Source organism: Electrona antarctica (assembly GCF_951216825.1).
Source record: "Electrona antarctica genome assembly, chromosome: 14".
NCBI classification, from domain to species: Eukaryota; Metazoa; Chordata; class Actinopteri; order Myctophiformes; family Myctophidae; genus Electrona; species Electrona antarctica.
The window spans coordinates 2,338,805-2,354,477 of NC_136795.1; the positions used below are offsets into that span (position 1 = coordinate 2,338,805).

General features: G+C 41.5%; 1 protein-coding gene across 1 annotated transcript in view; it reads right to left on the bottom strand.

The window, feature by feature from the left end:
• Positions 1-9,701, bottom strand: part of nup85 (nucleoporin 85) — a 40,862-nt gene extending 31,161 nt beyond the window's left edge. Inside the window, exons 1-5 of the mRNA XM_079521470.1 lie at positions 9,484-9,701; positions 3,562-3,646; positions 2,047-2,203; positions 1,287-1,357; positions 728-771 (exon numbers count right to left, since the gene is read on the bottom strand). Of these exons, the coding sequence (XP_079377596.1) occupies positions 728-771; positions 1,287-1,357; positions 2,047-2,203; positions 3,562-3,646; positions 9,484-9,516 (390 nt within the window). The 5' untranslated portion in view covers positions 9,517-9,701. The remainder of the gene's footprint in view (positions 1-727; positions 772-1,286; positions 1,358-2,046; positions 2,204-3,561; positions 3,647-9,483) is intronic.
• Positions 9,702-15,673: the final 5,972 nt, after the last annotated feature.

Here is a 15,673-nt window from a genome sequence, read left to right on the forward strand (position 1 = left end):
ATACATATCTTCCCACATGACAAACGCCCCCTCCTATAATAGAGGTATTGCCATAATCCTTAGAGACTGAATAGAAGGGTGTGTGTGAAGGTCTGAATATGGGATTTTGTGTGCATGTGAGGCTGCACTGTAAATACTGTAACATCCATACCTGGTTCACTGTAAATACTGTAACATCCATACCTGGTTCACTGTAAATACTGTAACATCCATACCTGGTTCACTGTAAATACTGTAACATCCATACCTGGTTCACTGTAAATACTGTAACATCCATACCTGGTTCACTGTAAATACTGTAACATCCATACCTGGTTCACTGTAAATACTGTAACATCCATACCTGGTTCACTGTAAATACTGTAACATCCATACCTGGTTCACTGTAAATACTGTAACATCCATACCTGGTTCACTGTAAATACTGTAACATCCATACCTGGTTCACTGTAAATACTGTAACATCCATACCTGGTTCACTGTAAATACTGTAACATCCATACCTGGTTCACTGTAAATACTGTAACATCCATACCTGGTTCACTGTAAATACTGTAACATCCATACCTGGTTCACTGTAAATACTGTAACATCCATACCTGGTTCACTGTAAATACTGTAACATCCATACCTGGTTCACTGTAAATACTGTAACATCCATACCTGGTTCACTGTAAATACTGTAACATCCATACCTGGTTCACTGTAAATACTGTAACATCCATACCTGGTTCCCATACTTGTTGGCCAGTTCTGCGTCTTGTGTTGAAACTACAGTAAAAGAGACCAAATACATATTTCACCTCATCCAGAAAATACATTAAAGACCAGAAGAATATGTCACCATAACAACAGTACATGTGTGCATGAAGACTTGACCCATTTAGACCTGGGAACGATTCTACAAATGTTTTCTAAATCCCGACAGTTTTCTGAAAAACCCATGTTTCTCAAACATTTTCATGTCAAGGACCCTAAAAAATTTATGTATTTGGCAATGGACCACCATCTGAAAACATGTTGTTCCAGGGACCTACCAGAAGCAAAGATTTGAATTAATAATGTCCGCTGTGAAAGAATATATGTTCAAAAATGTGCACGTTTTCACGACTTTTCAAAAATAGCAGATCTACAAGCTTGTAGCGTGGCACACGGTGCCGTGCTATGAGCTTGTAGATCTGCTATTTTTCAACAGCTAAAGTATAACATAATGCTTGAAACACCAAAAGGGGTTCCCGCCCAGAATAGTTTAAATATGTGACTATAAGTTAGATCAAAGGGTGTACCTGCAATCTGCTGCAGCTCCTCCATGCAGGCTCGTATGACAGACCTGTAGTTCTTGCTGATACTGACGAATCTGACCAGACGAGAGACATGACATATTTTATATTCTGCTTCAGACAATATTCATTTAATGTGATTTATGTCACACCAAAAGCAGAGAATCATGACATTTTTGACGCCCCTCAGACCAAAGCAAAGCAAAGCAAAGTTACTATATTTACCCAGGGTAACTGGACTAAGCATCAGATACTTGTTTACAGCCAGGCCCTGCTCATAGAACATTTCATGGTAGTGGTTCAATGCCTTGCTCAAGGGCACTTCAGCGGTGGTAATTCTAACGTGCCGGTCCGGGGATACGAACTGGCGACCTTCCGGTATCAAGACCGCTCCGCAAACCTTTCGGCCACCGCTGCCAAATCCAACACTTCTCAGCCATTGACGGCCCCAGAGAACCGTGTTTTCAGTGATTACGTTAAAGAACAAGCTTTATTCAATAACTAAAGAACTGATGATAGATGATAGTTCTTTTCTGATCGGCACAGCGTTTTTCTTCTTTTTCTATTTTTTTACTATTTATTTTACGTCTCGGGTCCGGGTGGGCTTTCACTGAGAAACACTGGTAGTGTCGGAAGAATCAATTATTTAATACTGGGCAGTGAATGTGTTTTAACAGTCCTATATTTCTTATAATGGATTAAATGGACAGATTTCAGTCCATGTTGCAGTCCCAGTCATGACCATGTGGGGGTGATCTAATCTTACTGGGGCTTCTTGTTCTTGCTGGGCAGGTCCTCCCGGATGGTCTGCAGCCCCACGAAGATCAGGTGGGACTCGTTGAAGAGCTTGCGTAGAACGGGCGAGTAAATGTCCTCGTCTTTCCTCACCTCGTGAATGGACAGACCGCACGGTCCCGTCGCACCTGAGAGGGACAGAAAGGGGACGTTTTAGGAAACACGTTCTGCAGTATGCATAGAGCTGAGTACTGAGTACGGCATGCATTCCATACACTGCCATAGAACACTCGTGGAACAAACTAAAAACGCCGGGACAACGTTCCACATGTCCCAATCTCTTCTCCCTTCTGGCTCTAAAACTATGGAATGCACTTCCCATTGCAATCAGAACTGAAGACTCACTCCCAATGTTCCGCCGTAGTCTGAAAACCCACCTCTTCAGACTCCATCTTAGCCCGTAGCACTTGCCCTAGCCTCAATAACCTTACAGGCGTATGCAAAGGCTCAACTTATGTCATTTAGATAGCGTTTTATGTAGACATAGCACTCTATAGTGTATACGCATAGTTTAATTATATAGATATTCTACTGTTAGACAGATGATAGGTTCTTAGCTTACGTATGATTCTTGATGACTGTATTTTATGTATTTAATGTATTACCATGTGTTGTTTGTGCTTACTGTAAATCGCTACAAAAACTAAACTAAACTAAACAAAACAAAACTTTTTTTTTTGCATTTATAGAACACATCATGCAACGTATGGAATGCCAGCCATTCTAGGTTAGACAACACACTCACCTGATGTACTGAATGAGTGGATGTGCACCTTCACCTGATGTACTGTGAATGAGTGGATGTGCACCTTCACCTGATGTACTGAATGAGTGGATGTGCACCTTCACCTGATGTACTGTGTATGAATGGATGTGCACCTTCACCTGATGTACTGTGAATGAGTGGATGTGCACCTTCACCTGATGTACTGTGAATGAGTGGATGTGCACCTTCACCTGATGTACTGTGAATGAGTGGATGTGCACCTTCACCTGATGTACTGTGAATGAGTGGATGTGCACCTTCACCTGATGTACTGAATGAGTGGATGTGCACCTTCACCTGATGTACTGAATGAGTGGATGTGCACCTTCACCTGATGTACTGAATGAGTGGATGTGCACCTTCACCTGATGTACTGAATGAGTGGATGTGCACCTTCACCTGATGTACTGAATGAGTGGATGTGCACCTTCACCTGATGTACTGAATGAGTGGATGTGCACCTTCACCTGATGTACTGAATGAGTGGATGTGCACCTTCACCTGATGTACTGTGAATGAGTGGATGTGCACCTTCACCTGATGTACTGTGAATGAGTGGATGTGCACCTTCACCTGATGTACTGTGAATGAGTGGATGTGCACCTTCACCTGATGTACTGTGTATGAATGGATGTGCACCTTCACCTGATGTACTGAATGAGTGGATGTGCACCTTCACCTGATGTACTGTGAATGAGTGGATGTGCACCCGGGCCTCACCTGATGCTTTGAACAGCGTGTCGTAGGCCAGGATGTCTCCAGGACCCCAGACGAACCCCAAGTGCTGCCTGGCGTCAGGAATGAGCTGGGAGGAAATAATAACACAACTCACAACTATTATACAACTCCCAATTGACTTGTTATATAAACGTGATTTATTTGAGATAGCGGCTATATTCCCAGGCGATAGCCGATCTACAAGCTCACACTTGTTCAGCTTGTAGATCGGTAGCCCGTCTCCGGACCCCCCGGGTTGAGCTCCTTTGGACCCCTAACCCGTAGGGTCCGTTCTCATCGACTTCAAGCGACGTGCTCATTTCAATACGCAGGCTGACTTTATCCTCTCCGACGGGTGTCTGTGCTGTGGGTATGATGCTGACATATTCCAAAAGAAGCATATAAGAGCTATAGGAGACAACGGAGACAACCGGACACCCCGCGAATGGCGCAGAAGCCGTTAAGTATTTTTAATCTTTGTTAGACCGTTTTGGCAGCTCTGAAATTCTCTCTTGACTTCCTTATTGACATCCCATTGTCCCGCCTCCAGCGCCGGAACTGGCTATCTGCGCGTTGGCGCGTATAGCTCTTATATGCTTCTTTTGGAATATGTCAGCATCATATCCACAGCGCAGACACCCGTCGGAGAGGGTAAAGTCAGCCTGCGTATTGAAATGAGCACGTCGCTTGAAGTCGATGAGAACGGACCCTACGGGTTAGGGGTCCAAAGGAGCTCAACCCGGGGGGTCCGGAGACGGGCTAGTAGATCGGCTATGTTCGGCAAAAGAGGTTTTGTGCAGAGAAGAAAAAAAGCAAGGTGATGGTTTTTCCAAGTGTTGCAGTTTGGAAGCACTCCTTTTTATTAACGCATCGTGCTGCTGCTTCCTATATTGCCGCTATCTGCAAATTGGAAACAGGTGGTACGCAGGGTTCAGTGACTTCTGACGAGCGCTTCCAAACTCTAACACTTAGAAAAAATTAAACACGGCACATAATTTCTAGACAGAAAGTAGCTCATAACGTGTCTACGGTGGATTTTTATGAAACAAACGCTTTTCAGATTGAAAGTGGATAATTCAAGCTTGCCTTACGGCTGCAATGTTGGTGAGTTTAACATCGCTTAATACAAGCTCAATGGTCTGTCAATGGAGGGTATTGCAAGTTTGCAACTCTAGATTCATCCCATTATTAAAAATAATCTAGTGTTGCAAATTGTGGCTAGCCCTGCCCTATATACATTCATGCCATTAGAAAATAGTGAATCTTCAATCTCACAATGTGTCGCGATGCGACACATTGTGAGCTTGTAGAACTGCTATTTTCCAATGCATTTGACTTGAAACAGGACATTGCAGGCAAAATTAGTACTTTTACTTTTGGTACTTAAAGGTATATTCAGTGATTTCGCTTCATTCAAATATCACTTATTTTTTATTTTTATTTGGATAATCCTCCCTACCATAGAGTGTGCTGACCATATAAGGAGTTCCTCCCTGTCCCCATTGAGCCCCTGGGGTCAAAAAACCCTAGTTTCAGTTTTGGTGGCGGGTGGCAAAGCCTTCATCCAATCAGGATGAGAGGGGCCTTCCTCCAATCATGTGTGGGGGCGGGCCTTGCTGCACATGCTGTTGCACTTCCCCCCACTGTAGAGCGTGTGCATGTGCACATTTTGTTACCGGGGCGGACTGGGTGGTTTTCCAAATCACCGAATGCTCCTTTAAGGTACTATTAACTATTGATGCCAATAGCTGTGTACTTTTTACTCAAGCACATTTTGAATGACAGACTTCTACTTGCAACAGAGTACTTCTAATTGCAGTAGCCTAAATCTTAGGCCAATATTGAAGTATTGATACTTCTTTGCAACATAACTGTACTGACTAAAGAGTGTTATTGTTATTACTTTGACTTGTTGTAACAGTAGTATTTCTATACGCCAGTAGCCCACATCTTAGGCTTGTTGTAACAGTAGTATTTCTATACGCCAGTAGCCCACATCTAAGACATCTTAGGCTTGTTGTAACAGTAGTATTTCTATACGCCAGTAGCCCACATCTTAGGCTTGTTGTAACAGTAGTATTTCTATACGCCAGTAGCCCACATCTAAGACATCTTAGGCTTGTTGTAACAGTAGTATTTCTATACGCCAGTAGCCCACATCTTAGGCTTGTTGTAACAGTAGTATTTCTATACGCCAGTAGCCCACATCTAAGACATCTTAGGCTTGTTGTAACAGTAGTATTTATATACGCCAGTAGCCCACATCTCTTGTTGTAACAGTAGTATTTCTATACGCCAGTAGCCCACATCTAAGACATCTTAGGCTTGTTGTAACAGTAGTATTTATATACGCCAGTAGCCCACATCTCTTGTTGTAACAGTAGTATTTCTATACGCCAGTAGCCCACATCTTGTTGTAACAGTAGTATTTATATACGCCAGTAGCCCACATCTCTTGTTGTAACAGTAGTATTTCTATACGCCAGTAGCCCACATCTCTTGTTGTAACAGTAGTATTTCTATGCACCAGTAGCCCACATCTCTTGTTGTAACAGTAGTATTTCTATACGCCAGTAGCCCACATCTCTTGTTGTAACAGCAGTATTTCTATACGCCAGTAGCCCACATCTCTTGTTGTAACAGTAGTATTTCTATACGCCAGTAGCCCACATCTCTTGTTGTAACAGTAGTATTTCTATACGCCAGTAGCCCACATCTAAGACATCTTAGGCTTGTTGTAACAGTAGTATTTCTATACGCCGGTAGCCCACATCTAAGACATCTTAGGCTTGTTGTAACAGTAGTATTTCTATACGCCGGTAGCCCACATCTAAGACATCTTAGGCTTGTTGTAACAGTAGTATTTCTATACGCCAGTAGCCCACATCTTAGGCTTGTTGTAACAGTAGTATTTATATACGCCAGTAGCCCACATCTCTTGTTGTAACAGTAGTATTTCTATGCACCAGTAGCCCACATCTTGTTGTAACAGTAGTATTTCTATACGCCAGTAGCCCACATCTCTTGTTGTAACAGTAGTATTTCTATACGCCAGTAGCCCACATCTCTTGTTGTAACAGTAGTATTTCTATACGCCAGTAGCCCACATCTCTTGTTGTAACAGTAGTATTTATATACGCCAGTAGCCCACATCTAAGACATCTTAGGCTTGTTGTAACAGTAGTATTTCTATACGCCGGTAGCCCACATCTAAGACATCTTAGGCTTGTTGTAACAGTAGTATTTCTATACGCCGGTAGCCCACATCTAAGACATCTTAGGCTTGTTGTAACAGTAGTATTTCTATACGCCAGTAGCCCACATCTTAGGCTTGTTGTAACAGTAGTATTTATATACGCCGGTAGCCCACATCTAAGACATCTTAGGCTTGTTGTAACAGTAGTATTTCTATACGCCGGTAGCCCACATCTTAGGCTTGTTGTAACAGTAGTATTTATATACGCCGGTAGCCCACATCTAAGACATCTTAGGCTTGTTGTAACAGTAGTATTTCTATACGCCGGTAGCCCACATCTAAGACATCTTAGGCTTGTTGTAACAGTAGTATTTCTATACGCCGGTAGCCCACATCTAAGACATCTTAGGCTTGTTGTAACAGTAGTATTTCTATACGCCAGTAGCCCACATCTCTTGTTGTAACAGTAGTATTTCTATGCACCAGTAGCCCACATCTTGTTGTAACAGTAGTATTTCTATACGCCAGTAGCCCACATCTCTTGTTGTAACAGTAGTATTTCTATGCACCAGTAGCCCACATCTTGTTGTAACAGTAGTATTTCTATACGCCAGTAGCCCACATCTCTTGTTGTAACAGTAGTATTTCTATACGCCAGTAGCCCACATCTCTTGTTGTAACAGTAGTATTTCTATACGCCAGTAGCCCACATCTCTTGTTGTAACAGTAGTATTTCTATACGCCAGTAGCCCACATCTAAGACATCTTAGGCTTGTTGTAACAGTAGTATTTCTATACGCCGGTAGCCCACATCTAAGACATCTTAGGCTTGTTGTAACAGTAGTATTTCTATACGCCAGTAGCCCACATCTAAGACATCTTAGGCTTGTTGTAACAGTAGTATTTCTATATGCCAGTAGCCCACATCTTGTTGTAACAGTAGTATTTCTATACGCCAGTAGCCCACATCTCTTGTTGTAACAGTAGTATTTCTATACGCCAGTAGCCCACATCTAAGACATCTTAGGCTTGTTGTAACAGTAGTATTTCTATACGCCAGTAGCCCACATCTTAGGCTTGTTGTAACAGTAGTATTTCTATACGCCAGTAGCCCACATCTCTTGTTGTAACAGTAGTATTTCTATACGCCAGTAGCCCACATCTCTTGTTGTAACAGTAATATTTCTATACGCCAGTAGCCCACATCTAAGACATCTTAGGCTTGTTGTAACAGTAGTATTTCTATACGCCAGTAGCCCACATCTTAGGCTTGTTGTAACAGTAGTATTTCTATACGCCAGTAGCCCACATCTCTTGTTGTAACAGTAGTATTTCTATGCACCAGTAGCCCACATCTTGTTGTAACAGTAGTATTTCTATACGCCAGTAGCCCACATCTCTTGTTGTAACAGTAGTATTTCTATACGCCAGTAGCCCACATCTAAGACATCTTAGGCTTGTTGTAACAGTAGTATTTCTATACGCCGGTAGCCCACATCTAAGACATCTTAGGCTTGTTGTAACAGTAGTATTTCTATACGCCAGTAGCCCACATCTCTTGTTGTAACAGTAGTATTTCTATACGCCAGTAGCCCACATCTCTTGTTGTAACAGTAGTATTTCTATACGCCAGTAGCCCACATCTAAGACATCTTAGGCTTGTTGTAACAGTAGTATTTCTATACGCCAGTAGCCCACATCTAAGACATCTTAGACTTGTTGTAACAGTAGTATTTCTATACGCCAGTAGCCCACATCTAAGACATCTTAGACTTGTTGTAACAGTAGTATTTCTATACGCCAGTAGCCCACATCTAAGACATCTTAGGCTTGTTGTAACAGTAGTATTTCTATACGCCAGTAGCCCACATCTAAGACATCTTAGACTTGTTGTAACAGTAGTATTTCTATACGCCAGTAGCCCACATCTAAGACATCTTAGGCTTGTTGTAACAGTAGTATTTCTATACGCCAGTAGCCCACATCTTAGGCTTGTTGTAACAGTAGTATTTCTATACACCAGTAGCCCACATCTAAGACATCTTAGACTTGTTGTAACAGTAGTATTTCTATACGCCAGTAGCCCACATCTAAGACATCTTAGACTTGTTGTAACAGTAGTATTTCTATACGCCAGTAGCCCACATCTAAGACATCTTAGGCTTGTTGTAACAGTAGTATTTCTATACGCCAGTAGCCCACATCTAAGACATCTTAGGCTTGTTGTAACAGTAGTATTTCTATACGCCAGTAGCCCACATCTAAGACATCTTAGGCTAATATTGCAGTATTGATACTAAATGTGAGTATTTTTCCACCACTGATGGAAACTATTGAAAGTGCTTTTATTTGCAACATAACTGCACTGAATAAAGATACTTTATTATATTAATGTATAGTGAGTTATAGTAGTTAGTTACTCAGACTAGTACTCTTTGCAACAAAACTGTACTGACTGAAGATTATTATTATTATATTAAATGTATAGTGAGTTAGTAGTTATTTACTCACAGTAGTCTTAGCAACATATCTGTATACTTGAAGATAATTTATTATACTCAGTAGTCTTCGCAACATAACTGTATAGCCCGTCTCCGGACCCCCCGGGTTGAGCTCCTTTGGACCCCTACGTAGGGGTCCAAAGGAGCTCAACCCGGGGGGTCCGGAGACGGGCTACATAACTGTACTGACTGAAGATTATTATTATATTAAAACTTCTAGTTACTCACAGTCGTCGGCGGTTCCACATCCACCTCCTCCATGACTGAACGCGTTAGATGTTTAATCGAGACACAAAACAACGAACATTAAATGTACGTTTTTAATTCAGATAAACCACAACAAACATGTCAAAAACACAACAACTGGAACTAGTGAGCGACACGCGCGCCTCAACCATTCAGTTGATGATGGACCCCTCTACTCCGGACCCCCCGGCGCATGTGCTATGACGTCATGGGGGCCAGTCAATGCGCCTGAATAGAAATGATCTAGTAATAATTCCCGTAATAATCTCTCCAACTCTCAAGATTAGGCCTATATATATTTAACTTTTTTTTTTTTGGACACGTTATGATTTACATAGTTACACTCCTTTAAATATTGTGGCCATGATGTGTCTGTATTCTGTTAAATAAAAACGGCTGTAAAGTTTACAGTGTAAACCATCGGTTCTCAAGGTGGGGCCCAGGGCGGTCGTTGGAGGCGGGGGTTCCAGCCTAGGGGGTCCCCAATGCAAAGAAATGAGGAACAGTTTATTTTCAATGTCATAAAAATATTTTCAAAGTTCACAACACGTTGTGATTCGAATCGAGCTTGTACATCTGTTGTTTTTTTGGAGAAACAAATAAAATCTAATCTTCTCTTACGGGGACCCATTAATTAATTAAAAAGTATCAATTTGTGAGAACATTATAATGGAGATCAATGGCAGTTTTTCGCACCTTAAAAAAGTGGATACATGCTGGAACTTAATGTAGTTTTTGAAATATTTAATTTAAGCACCCAATGCATTAATTGTCAACAATGGCAATAGTACAAACATGCTACTAGTCCTATACTTATAGAAACCCCATTCAAACTTTAAAATGAAACAAATAGAACCAAATTGACCCATAAAAGGGTGCATTTGGTAAGTTACTCTTTTTTATTCTGTTTGCTCTTTCTTGCACTCTTTATTCTATCCATTTGTTTTCTGTGTTTGCGGTCATCTACGCTGCTGCTACACTGTCATCTATGCAGCTGTCTGAAGGAAGCCACACAAAAATAAGTTTTATTCTTATGTACCTGTAGCCTGTAGGCCTACACAAGATGTAACAATAAAGCATTTGTACACCCTCAGTTACGGCCAGTTACGGTCGTGGCCAGCTCTTTGTGTGTTTCATGTAATATTATTGTCCACCCATTTTGTATGTTAAATGGTGCATTTTATATAGCGCCTTTATCCAAGGCGTTTTACATAGATTGTGCATTACATTCACCCATTCACACACACATTCATACACCGATTGCGGCGGAAGCCATGCAAGGTACCAACCAGCACATCGGGAGCAATTTGGGGTTCAGTGTCTTGCCCAAGGACACTTCGACATGTAGCCAGGAGGAGCCGGGATTCGAACCACCGACCCATGGATCATTGGACGACCTGCTCTACCTCTTGAGCCACAGTCGCCCCGTTCGTGGCAACAATTTAGGCCTGACGTCGAAATAAATAAAAAGTCTTCTGAAATAATATATATTCAAAGATTTGTGCCACATTTTCACGATTTTTCAAAAATAGCAGATCTACAAGCTCGTAGTGCGCCAGATCTGCTATTTTTCAAAAGCTAAATAATGCTTAGTTAAAACACCATAACGGGTTCCCGTCTAGAATGGGTTCAAATATGACGGAAAAGTCCCACCACACCACAAGTCAGCACGGTGATGCCCCCTAGCTGCTAGCTGCTAGCTGCCGATAATCATGAAATGAAGTCTTCAGAGTATCTCAAAACCAGAGTAGTATAAAAGAGAGTAATGACACTCCCGTTGACTCTCATTGTAACAATGGAATGCGGAAGTGCTCATTCTATCTCAATGGAATAGTTCCAGCCATAGGAGCAATGTTTGGAACTATCGCCCATTGGCACCCGCTTTGCGGTGAGATCAAAGCGTGTCACCACTCTCTTACTACATTACTCTGCTCAAAACATAGAGAGACATCCATTGAGAGAAATATTTATTTGTTTGTCATGCAGCAAATACAATATCACGTCAAACCATATAGTATATAATATATACAGTAGGCCTACAGACAGAGTACAGACGTCAACACTCTGGTCATGACGGACAGATCATCCATACAGCAGGTGGTAATAATTACAGACGTCAACACTCTGGTCATGACGGACAGATCATCCATACAGCAGGTGGTAATAATTACAGACGTCAACACTCTGGTCATGACGGACAGATCATCCATACAGCAGGTGGTAATAATTACAGACGTCAACACTCTGGTCATGACGGACAGATCATCCATAGCCTACAGCAGGTGGTAATAATTACAGACGTCAACACTGGTCATGACGGACAGATCATCCATACAGCAGGTGGTAATAATTACAGACGTCAACACTCTGGTCATGACGGACAGATCATCCATACAGCAGGTGGTAATAATTAAGTACATCTATATACAGTACAGTACACACATAATATACAGTAGTTTATCCCACGTGTTGTTCATTCATGGACTGACTGCGGGAGCGAGGAGTTTTAACCCCTTTTGGTGTTAGCATTATGTTATGCTTTAGCTATTGAAAAATAGCAGATCTACAAGCTCATAGCGCGCCACCGAGTGGCGCGCTATGAGCTTGTGTCTGCTATTTTTGAAAAATCGAAGAACCACTGACATACACTGACACCACGGCGCGTAAACAGCGCCTCAAACTGTGACTCCGCCCACAAACGGGGGAAGTTGTGATTTGCGCTCGTTCACTGCAATGCAATTTGCGGCATTTTCAAAACAATATTGAGCAGAGTAGCGATTATCAAACGTATTTGCAATGCCATACGTTGAAAGATCTGTTGCCCGTGGACAAGGCACGCTAACTCCGCAAGTTAGATAGCATCGGCATAGATGTTTGTCCGTATGTGATTAAGGATTGGACCAAGTTGCATTGGCAGCCATAGAAAATTCCGGGGTAAATTCTTACCCCGGATGTGACGTTTTTGGGCGTTCCTGTCTAGCGTGGTGTCAGTGTATAGAAACATAGCTTTTTCAGATAACTGTCAGGATGTAGAAGACATTTTTAGAATCTGATCTCAGGTCAAAATGGGTTAATCGGTTAAATCAGGTGTTCCCAGACTGTGGTGCGTGCACCCCTTGTGGTGCGCCGGCGCCCTCTAGGTTAGGGGGTGCGTGCACCCCTTGTGGTGCGCCGACACCCTCTAGGCTAGGGGGTGCGTGACATGAAAAGGTCACTGCCGGTTTTCACCATGGATGGTGTAATTTAGCACAAACTGCAAAATCCGGTAAGCCACTGTTGTAAGGAGATGTATAGAGCAGCTGCAGGGGTATACAGCAGATGCATGTCTCTCTGTGCAGTGACATTCTGTGATTATTCGCCATAATCATATTAAAAATATATATATATATCATTTTCTGCCAAATACAATGAGACATAGCGCTGGGGTGTGTGTGCGTCAGCTAGGTCAGGAGGTAACAGGGGGTGCACGGCAAAAATTTTTGGGGACCGCTGGGCTAAATGAAAGTATTCTGGCATAGAGAGCAGTGGTGGACAGCAAGTAGTACATTTACTAGTCTGTACTCTGTACTTAAGTACTTATTTAGTATATGTACTTTTGTGTTTTTGGATTCTTAGGACTTTCACTCCACTGTCTCCACTACATACAAAAATAAGTCATTTGACATTGACAGTTGTAGTACAGTATGTACACTTTGACTCACTCAAGTACTGGGGTTGAGTACTTTGTCCACCACTAGGTAGCCACTGCCAGACAGGGAGAGATGTCGGCCATCTTCTGACCAGACCAGATCAAAGTATGCTGTATCTGTAGGTTTGGGAGGATTTGGTCTTCTTCGCTTTAATCCATTCTGGGCCGGTGTTTTTTAGCGTTACGTTATACTTTGGCTATTGAAAAATAGCAGATCTACAAGCTCATAGCGCGCCACCGAGTGGCGCGCTACGAGCTTGTAGGTCTGCTATTTTCTGAAAAGTTGTGAAAATGTGGTGCAAATCTTTGAATATACTGTATATTTCAGAGCGAACATTTTTAACTAAAATATTTGCTTCTGCGGGGGGGTCCCTGGAACAACATATTTTGAGATGGGGGGTCCGTGGCCCAATAGAGATAATTTTGGGGGTCCTTGACATGAAAAAGGTTGAGCACAACTGACATAGAAACATCGGTTTTTCAGAAAACTATTAGGATTTAGAAGCCTTTTTTTTTTAAATCGACATCAGTCCAAAATGGGTTAATATACACATATGTAGATATGAGTAAAGTACAGTAGCCAAAACTTAATGATTACTACTACTTTACTTTAATTACTCGAGTAGAAGTAAAAGTAGTCATCAAAATAGAATAAATACGTGTCCAGTGATTATAATCAAGTTACTGAGTATTACTGAGTATTACTTCATAGAATCTGCGTTGTTCAAAAGGATCCAAATGTACAGTGAAATGTTTTAAATGCAACTGAAATGTTCCAAAATAAATATACAAAATTGTGTGCTTGTCCAATAGAAATTATAAAAATTTAAATAAAATACATAACAAATAAAGTCTCTCTGAGAGAATTAAAACTAATAGAATGTGCATTTAATCAAATGAAAAAAAGAAAAGTAAGTAAAAATACAAGTGGAATGTAGCCAAATCTTTTGAAGAAAACTACTACTTTGGTTCAAACGTGAAAAATAACATTTTCTCTAAAAAAAATAAAAAATAAAAATGTAACTCATTAAACCCACCTCTGCACATAGTATTGTGTTTATACGGTTGTGTACTGACTGATACACAGTTGACACGGATTTCTGCTTTGAGCTACTGGGGTTAATTCTGTTGTTGTTGTTTTTTTACCCCCACCTATAAGTCACCCTTGAACTTGCTGCTAGGCTCAGTGATGCACTGAAATACTAAAACATAAAATAAATCCAACACTGATAAAAGGCTGAAAAGTAACACCTGTCCTTAAATCACCAATAAATCATTGCTGTTTGGCAGAAACCTTGTATGTCCATATTTTTTTTTTTTTTTTTAATTATACACCCCCCCCCCCCCCCACCCGCCATTTAGTAGGCTTTATTCATCAGTGGCTGTGGTTTTTTTATGGATATTGAACAAAGTAAAAGTATTGATAATACATCGCATCCATTAGAACACAAGTTATTATTTATTTTATTTTTTTCCCCCCATTTTCTGAAGAACGTTTTTTTTCTCTGGACATACATGGTTTCCACCAGACAGCGTGCGAAGACATCCTGAACAGAGGTTGAGTACAGTAGTAAGTTGTTCACTTCATACAGTTTAATTAAATCTACACTACAGTAGTTACATCACCATATAACAATCAAACAGGTTCTGGTGGAAGTAGTTGTTTCGCGTTAGCCTGGCTAATAAGCCAGACCGAATCAGCCGTTGGCCAAAATAAAATGCCTGCCGGCGGATTACGGTCTGGAGAGGCTCAATTGTACGCCCATTTCCTACACCAGAGAACTGGTGTGGCCAATCGGGACACGGTATGCAATATGGGCGGGCTTTGGTACAGTGACGTTCAATGCTTGAGACCTTTGACTGACAGTAGCTCTGACCAATTGCATCAAAGAGAAAATGTTTGAACCTGCCCCCCGGGAAACAAGATCCATACACAGCATCTCCAGACTCAAATACCACACGACAGTGTGATTTGAGTCTGGCTTATTAGCCAGGCTAGTTTCGCGTAGCCAGACAACTATTCCACAATCTCCGAATGCTAGCAATATACGTATAATATAGTCTGGAACTACACAAACATCCGTTTGTCATTTCCGTTCATAAAAAATATATTTTAAAATATCTTTACATTTTTTTTTTTTTAATTTCCATTTCTGCTAAGCAGCAAGCTACAGTATATATGCTTAGATGATTTCGATTTTATATTAAGATAACTTTTGCGCGACTGTAAAGACGAAATGGAAATGGGGAGGAGGCTTCACTTCCGCTTTCATCGCTTTGATCGTGATCAGAGCTTCCGTTGCAACTTGCTCCAGACCGTATGACCGGAAACATTTGAACATTGTGGGATCGAGGCAACAGTCTGGCCACGCGAGACTACGGTGGAAGTAACGTCTGGGTCACAAGTCTATGGTGGAAGTAACGTCCGGGTCACAAGTCTATGGTGGAAGTAACGTCCGGGTCACAAGTCTATGGTGGAAGTAA